General features: G+C 48.2%; 1 protein-coding gene across 1 annotated transcript; it reads right to left on the minus strand.

The window, feature by feature from the left end:
* Nucleotides 1-1,917: 1,917 nt before the first annotated feature.
* On the minus strand, nt 1,918-3,930 carry LOC147978641 (protein ANTAGONIST OF LIKE HETEROCHROMATIN PROTEIN 1-like). The gene has a single exon (XM_087546419.1). The coding sequence runs from the start codon at nt 3,815-3,817 to the stop codon at nt 2,192-2,194; it is 1,626 nt and encodes a 541-aa protein (XP_087402545.1). The 5' UTR covers nt 3,818-3,930; the 3' UTR covers nt 1,918-2,191.
* Nucleotides 3,931-8,320: the final 4,390 nt, after the last annotated feature.

Below are 8,320 nucleotides of genomic sequence, written 5' to 3' on the forward strand. Positions count from 1 at the left end.
CTTTCGGCACCGGTTAAGGGCTATTTTGCCAACCGGTGCAACCCCCCTCAAAGTTGGGCCAGCTCATTTACTCTTTTTTTTTTGCGGGTGTTGAGGTTCAAACTCGGACCTGTATCTTCAACGAGAAGTGCAGTAACTAGTAGGACATCACAAAACATGTACAACCTTACTTTGTTCTTTTTTTTCTCTTATACTTTTTCCAGTTTGCAGGAAGCCCCTGGTTTTTTCTTTTCTATTTTTCCTTTTTAATAAAAATTTTGTGCACTTTTTTGTATCTTGTTAACTTTTTTCATAATTGATTAATTTTTAAAAAGAATTGTGAATCTTCTTTCAAAATTGATGAACCTTTTCCAATTTGTGAAGAAAAAATCAAAATATATAAACTTTTTTTCAAAATTTTGAAATCCTTTTCAAATTTGATGAACTTTTTTTTAAAGTCAATGAAATGTTTTCTAATTCGTGGAGTTTTTTGTAAGTTTGTGAACTTTTATTCAAAATATGTGATCATTTTTATTCAAAATACAAAAATGAAGAACCACTTAAATGAGAGACCTCGTGAACGCTATGTACCGGAGAAGTCACTGTTGGGGCCGCAGCTCATGACGGAAGCTAGCAAGCACCCGGGATTTTATTCGGCGCCTGAAGCACCGAATAGATCAATAGAAGGTCCCCTTCCTAAGTGACACATAATGTGTCAGTGTTTGAAAATGTTCACGTGTTTGAAAATATTTTGATGAATTTTCAGAAAATATTTACACAGTTAAAAAAGTGTCTTCCTAGTTTAGAAAACATGTTTAATTTCATTGCAAAAAATGTTCAATGTGTGTTTTAGAAATGTTAATATGTATTCAAAAAAATGTTCAAAATATATAATTTTAAAAAATGTACATCATGTACTCAATGTGTATCAAAAAGATGTTCCGCATGTACAAGGAAAATGTAAACTCTGTATTGAGAAAAACTAGACATATGTAGAGAAAAAAAAGACACAAAAATAAAAGTAAAACGCGCGGAACATTCTAAAAACCGGTTCAACTGGTCACATAAGTTGGGCGCGCCTATTCCTCGCTGATAGAGAGGTGGTTCACCAACTTGACGTCTAGCTGACATCACGCTAAATACGTTTTTTACTTCTTATTTATATTTATATTAATAAATATTAAAAACATAATTTTTTGAAAAAAAAATAAAAACCATGAATTTAGAAAGTATTAACTCTTTATAAAAAAATGTAAGAGCAACTAAATAAATGTTGATAGCTTTCAAAAATGTGCGTGACAATGAAAAATGTTCCAACCAGATTCAGAACATCTAAAAATAACAGGTTAATTCGTCGATCCAAAGATTGCAACACAAAAAGTTCAATTCACGCACATGCTGCGGTGAAATCCAGCTAAATCATAATGCAAAAGCATTTGTGGTACAAATAGCAGATTCATGGATGGTGGCAAGCTTCAAAGTCTACATACAGTCGGTGGTTTAGCTACAGTTGATAGTTCAGCCACGAGTCCACGACAAACTCAAAGCTACTATTTGTACACTATAAATTACACATAGATATCATACCATGTATTACCTCCGTATCAAAATGTAAGACGTCTCTTGAAGTTAGTTTAGCATACAAAAACATTTTTAAATTTTGGTACGGAGGTAGTACTTGCATAATCCGGATTTCATACTAACCGAGGAACTACAAAGTATTTTTACATGTGGAGAGTGGGAGAGATCAATCTAGTGTATTTGATGGGGAAATGAAATAAGGATACATGTTTGGCAAAATTGATGGTGATATACAAGATCCAAGAGATATCCTAAAACATGAAGAAAAAGGAAATGTCATCCTTTCAATATCTCAAACCACAATCTTGTGTCCGAACCTAAAAACAAGAAAACGTTGCCCGAAATCATACTCCCTCCGTTCGAAAAAACTTGTCTCTCAAATTGATGTATCTACCATCAAGTTAGTGCTACATACATTCATTTGAGAGATAAATTTGGGACAAGTTTTCGTGGACGGACGGAGGGAGTACTAAAAACGGGACTAATTAATCTCGAGAAGAAAACTTGTTGGCTCTTCCCGTTCCAACAAAATAACAAATGAATTTTGGTGCTCTACTCCCTTAATTATTCCTTTAACTCTCGATCGGCTGATCGATCCGGTCAAGAAATGAAAACAGGTACTGGCTGCTAGCTAGTAGAAAGACGTCCCAGCGCCGGCCAGCTTGTTGCCATGGTGAAGCATGTTGTGGGCGATGGTGTCTCGCATTTGCTCGGCGGCGGGGGAGGACACGGGGTCATTGGCGACCATGTGGTCGTCGTCGTCGTCTAGGTCGAGCTCCAGGCCCTGCAGCAGCTGGAGGTCCAAGAGTTCGCCGCTGCGCTCGCAGATGTTGTGGAGCGCGCAGCAGGCGCCGAGCATGACGGAAAGGTCGTCCACCTTGACCTCGGTGCGCCTCTGGAGGCAGGCCCAGCGCGCCTTGAGCCTCTGGAACGCGCCGACGGCGACGGCGCGCGCCATTGCCAGTCTCCCGTTGAACTCGTGCTGCGTCCACGTCAGGTTGTGGTGGGAGTAGGGCACCAGCATCCAGTCCATGAGCGGGTAGCCGGCGCCGCCGACCAGGCGCATGCCCTCGCCAAGGGTCTCCCCGGTAAGCTTCGGCTTGTTCATCGACCAGAGGAGGAGGGTTTGGTCGCCGGTCATGGCGCCGGGGCTGACGCGGACGTCGGTGAAGGTCCCGTCCGCGTCCACCGACGCCTGCAGGGTGATGCTGTAGCAGGTCTTGCTCTTGCGCGCCGTGGCGCGGGGGTTTAAGTAGTTGATGACGTGGTGCTTGGGCGCGATGATGGCCACGTGGGTGGTGTAGACGGCGCCGATGATGCCCGGGATGCCCGACAAGGCCTCGAACTTGGCGGCGTTGGTGGCCATGGCGGCGGGGTCCGGCCACCGGATGACGTTGGGCACGACCGTGGCCTGGATGGCGGCGCAGACGTCGAGCACGAGCTTGTGGCAGGTGGAGACCCCGATGGCGAAGCGATCGGCGACCTTGCGGAGGGGCTCCCCGGTGGCGAGGCGCCAGACGCAGACGGCGACGCGCTTCTGCACGGGGATGGCGGCGCGCAGCGCGGTGTCCTCCTTGCGGACGGCGGCCGCCAGCTGCTCGCACAGAACCTGGAACGTGTAGGGGGACATGCGGAAATGGTGGCTGAAGTCCGCCGCCGGGTAGCCCGAGCTGCTAGCCGTGTCCCACCACTCGTTGTGGCGGTCCTTCTTCCACAGCCGCCTCCCGCCCTTCTCCCCCGTCACCGTGGCCAACGCCAGAGACTCATTGACGGTCTCGCTTCCGCCGTCCTCATTGCTCCCGCCGCTGGCGGTCTCAATCGAGCCCGACGGAGAGCGCTGCCGCTTGGACCCCCGCGCCGCCGAGACCGACGGCGCCCCTCCCATCCACTGAGCTCCAAGGTTGACCATGCCCTGCACCTGCGGCACCCCAAACCCCACCGACGACTCCACCACATGAAGCGCTAGCCCGCCACCGGTATCCATTGACTCCCACAGCGAGTTCTGCCTCTTAAACCCCGGCTGATCCTCCGCCACCATCTCACTCCACAGACCCACCACGCCCTGCCCCTGCGGCGCGTCAACCTCCATCGCCGACGCCCCCCTCTTCTTGCTCCCCTGCGGGTTCGCCGGAGCCGGCAGAGACGCAGGCACAGCGTCCTGCTCGAAATAATAATCGAGGTAGGACAGGTCTCCGCCGTCGGCCATGTTTTGGGCGGAATAGTGGTGCGACCCCACGTAAGGCTGGTCACGCATCATCTAAGTAGAGTTTTGTGGCTATATGGTGGTGGAACGGCAGAAACAATGGTGGGATGGGAGATGGAGGAGAAGGGAAGAGACAAAGACGAGCAAGTATCGATCCTCCAGCGAGAGGGCTGCGAGGGTTGCTGGATGGAGGCGGAGTATATAAAGGTTCTGGGCACGCGGAGAGAAGGGGTGGAAGGAAGGAATGCGACGGTTGGTGGCGGCGCTGGAACCGCGGCCCGCTCACGCGGTCGGGGAGAACATGGGAAAGCAGCGAGTGGGAGAAGGCGCCTCGCGGCGTCGCTCTCGAACCCCAGTGAGTGGGAGTAGTAGTTTGGGTGATTGTTGGGTCCGTTGCCGAAAGAATGTTCCGACGCCGCCCCATGGGCATGGCGCCGTCGCTTTGCGTCACGACTGGCGTGCTGTACGTACGTGTTGGGCTACCCGACCCTGTTTGTTTAGTCAAATGTTGTGCCGTAGGGATTAGTTTTGGACTGATTTACGTTAGAAAAAGAACGGAATGGATTGGCCCGTTGGTGCTACGTTATCGTCACAAGAGAAAAAGATGCTTTCACGGTAAAAAGAAAAAACACCGCCGCTCCGCTCTCCAACACCAAAAGTTATCCCAAAAATATCATCCTAAATTTTTCTTGGCCGACAAAACACCGCCGCTCCGCTTCCCATGAAAATTGTCATGCATGTCTGCGACACTAATACAATCATCTACAATAATTTCAGAATTTTTCAAAAACATTTAATAATTTTTTCGCGTTACTGTTCTCCCGGGAGCCAAAACGCCAGCCCCGTTGTGTTTCATGCTTTGAAGGCATGTTTGATGTGGAGAGTATCGTGTATAGTTAAGTTATTTTTTTTTCAAATACGCAAATTATGTATCATTTCATTGGTAGGGAGAGGTTTATCAATTACAAGATGTAACTCGCAACAGCGCGACTGCAAGTGCAGGAGCAGAACAAGATGAAGGGGTTAGCCCATAAATCGAGCCTCCTACTGAATAGTTTAGACAAGATACATAATGGAGGGTTGTTACTCATTGAAGATGCACTTTTTAGTTTTGTAGTTAGCATGATTGGTTGCATTATAGCCGCATCAATGCAGTAAGTTTGTGCTTCATGGTGAGCTAGACCGAACCACGATCATCCGACAATATAGTTGTAAGTGTCATGATTATTTTCATTCAAGGTTTATTTTATCGGATTGGGGAAATCTAGATGAGGCTAGTGAATCCGCTAACCATGTTTTTTGAGGGATTACCGACATTTTTTTGAAAAAAATGAGGTTAAGGGGGGGAGTTCCCTCTCTTAACTTTTATTGTTAGGCAGGTGGGGAGATTTGAACCCAAGTGGCTTGAATGGGGGGATTCGAACCTGGCCATGTGGTTACTGAAATTTCGCGGACCAGAATTCTACGAATTTGAAATGAAATTGACCGAGTTTGTTAAACTTGCAAGGACGATTGCATGAGTACATCGAACTAGGCAACTAGCCATATTTTTCAAACATTGGCAAATACATAAATGGTGTTAATAACATAATTAACATGCAGTTCTGATTTGTGATCTTGAAATAAAATACTATAGCGGATCTATAGTTGTTCCAATTGCGAGGCCTATGCATAACGAGAAAATCATGAGGTTTCTACTCTCTTTTTTTGCGAGACATGAGGTTTCTAGATGTTTGAATATTATACAATTCAAAAATATGAATCTTTGTGAGGAAGTACCCTTTTGAGCTCCAGCTCATTTGAGCCTGGATGAACAGTAAATTCAAAAGAATTCGTGGAAAGAATGGAATCTATGAGTTGCTATAAAGGGGAAACTGTGTTCAGTTGGGGAAAGAAAAAGACTAGCCTTTGCGTTGCACGCTAATTAAGATAGGTATGCATATTCCAGAGAGATAATGTAATAAGATGAATCAATTCGTATTTTTACAAAAGGCATAATATACACGACGTACGTGGTGTTTATAGCTGACATGCATGCATACCGGGGCCAGCGGGGCAGACGGTATCTATCGACGACCCGCAGCGTTCTGTAATGGCAACCCGTCGTTATAAAATATGCCGGAGTCGTAACATCCAGCCTGCAGAAAAGTGGTCGTACGGCGTTTGCGTGTGTGCGTTGTGTGCTGGGATTAGTAAAGGGACTGTTTTGACCCGTGCTTAACGAGCGCGAGGCAAGGAAGGAAGGAAGGTCACGTACGCTCGCTGCGTGCGCGTGTGCCTCAAGACTCCAGAGCACGCACGTTGCTGCTACGCTGGTCGTCGCTGGTCTTTGACGAGCACAAGACGGGCCGGGCCTGCGTGACGTCGGTCGTTACGACGCGGTGGACTGGTGATGATTAGCATATGCAGCAAATCCGATCCCTCAAACGCCCACAGATGCGTCCGCACGCAATAACCAGGCACACCTTAAATTTTATTTGTTGCATCTGGACATCTTATACTCGATTCTTATCCATATAAAGACATGCAGAACCTACGTACAACCTCGATCCTAGCTATTCCTCGACGGAGATCACGGCGATCTCCATGCTCGGCTCCGGTAGCATGGGCGGCAGCTGCAGCTCCGGCTCCTCCGGCTGCTCTGCTCTGGCCTCCTCCGCCTCTATCTCCGTGTCAAACTCGGCGAAAAGCGCGTCGGACTCCGCCTGCTCCCGCCAGAGGAACGCCCGATTGGCTTCCACATAGGCCTCATCCTGAATGGACTCCAGGATGGCCTACTGCTCGGCCATCTCGTGGACTGGGCAACGGCGAACTCAGCCTCCGCCTAATCCATGTTGAAGGGCGGCACCTGTTGGTCCAGCTCCTCCGCCTCCTCCACCTCCATTGAAGCCATCTCCTCCTCCTCCTCCTCTTCCCCTGGCTGCTCATCCTCCTCCTCCGGCTCCGGCGAGTCCAGAGACAGCCAGGCAGCGATGCGGGCGACGTGCACGGCTTCCCTCATCCGGATCTGCTGCTAGATCTCGTAGCGGCGCTCCGGCGTCGGCATGGCATAGTAGGTGATCTTGCTCCGGACCATGACGGAGTGCCGGAGCATGGGCAGAGCGCCGGAGCGGGAGAGGGGGTAGGTGGATGGGCTCTGACTGGCGGCGCGGAGAGGGGGTGTGTGTGTTAGGGTTGCGGGACGCTGGCCGGCGTAAATAGCCGGATTTCGTCTTGGGTGGCGAGCCGGAGCGGCGCCACACGGCGTTCACACCGTGGCGACCCGCCGGGTTTCCGGGTGTTTCCGTGTGCGGCCATGTCGTCAGGCCGATGTGGCGGGCGTGCCCGGGCGCCCCCATATTGAAGGAAATATACCCTAGAGGCAATAAAAAAGTTATTATTTATTTCCTTATATCATGATAAATGTTTATTATTCATGCTAGAATTGTATTAACCGGAAACATAATACATGTGTGAATACATAGACAAACAGAGTGTCACTAGTATGCCTCTACTTGACTAGCTCGTTGATCAAAGATGGTTATGTTTCCTAACCATAGACATGAGTTGTCATTTGATTAACGGGATCACATCATTAGGAGAATGATGTGATTGACTTGACCCATTCCGTTAGCTTAGCACTTGATCATTTAGTTTGTTGTTATTGCTTTCTCCATGACTTATACATGTTCCTATGACTATGAGATTATGCAACTCCCGTTTACCGGAGGAACACTTTGTGTGCTACCAAACGTCACAAGTAACTGGGTGATTATAAAGGTTCTCTACAGGTGTCTACAAAGGTACTTGTTGGGTTGGCGTATTTCGAATTAGTATTTGTCACTCCGATTGTCGAAGAGGTATCTCTGGGCCCTCTCGGTAATGCACATCACTTAAAGAATTGCAAGCATTGCAAGCATTGCAACTAATGAGTTAGTTGCGGGATGATGTGTTACGGAACGAGTAAAGAGACTTACCGGTAACGAGATTGAACTAGGTATTGAGATACCGACGATCGAATCTCGGGCAAGTAACATACCGATGACAAAGGGAACAACGTATGTTGTTATGCGGTTTGACCGATAAAGATCTTCGTAGAATATGTGGGAGCCAATATGAGCATCCAGGTTCCGCTATTGGTTATTGACCGGAGACGTGTCTCGGTCATGTCTACATTGTTCTCGAACCCGTAGGGTCCGCACGCTTAAGGTTTCGATGACAGTTATATTATAAGTTTTGATGTACCGAAGGAGTTCGGAGTCCCGGATGATATCGGGGACATGACGAGGAGTCTCGAAATGGTCGAGACGTAAAGATCGATATATTGGACGACTATATTCGGACATCGGAAAGGTTCCGAGTGATTCGGGTATTTTTTGAAGTACAGGAGAGTTACGGGAATTCGCCGGGGAGTATATGGGCCTTATTGGGCCATACGGGAATAGAGGGGAGAGGCCAAAAGGAAGGAGGCGCGCGCCCCCCCTCTGGTCCGAATTGGACAAGGGGTGCATGTGACGCCCAGATAATTAGGCTACAGTAATCACACGTTAATGATGCCACATCACCACGATTACTGTT

The sequence above is a fragment of the Triticum urartu genome, chromosome 3A, assembly GCF_056163025.1.
Source record: "Triticum urartu cultivar PI428250 chromosome 3A, HENAU_Tu73, whole genome shotgun sequence".
NCBI classification, from domain to species: domain Eukaryota; kingdom Viridiplantae; phylum Streptophyta; class Magnoliopsida; order Poales; family Poaceae; genus Triticum; species Triticum urartu.

What these genes read in the sequence shown, in the direction of transcription:
- LOC147978641 (XM_087546419.1), bottom strand. Translation starts at nt 3,817, where the DNA reads ATGATGCGTGACCAGCCTTACGTGGGGTCGCACCACTATTCCGCCCAA.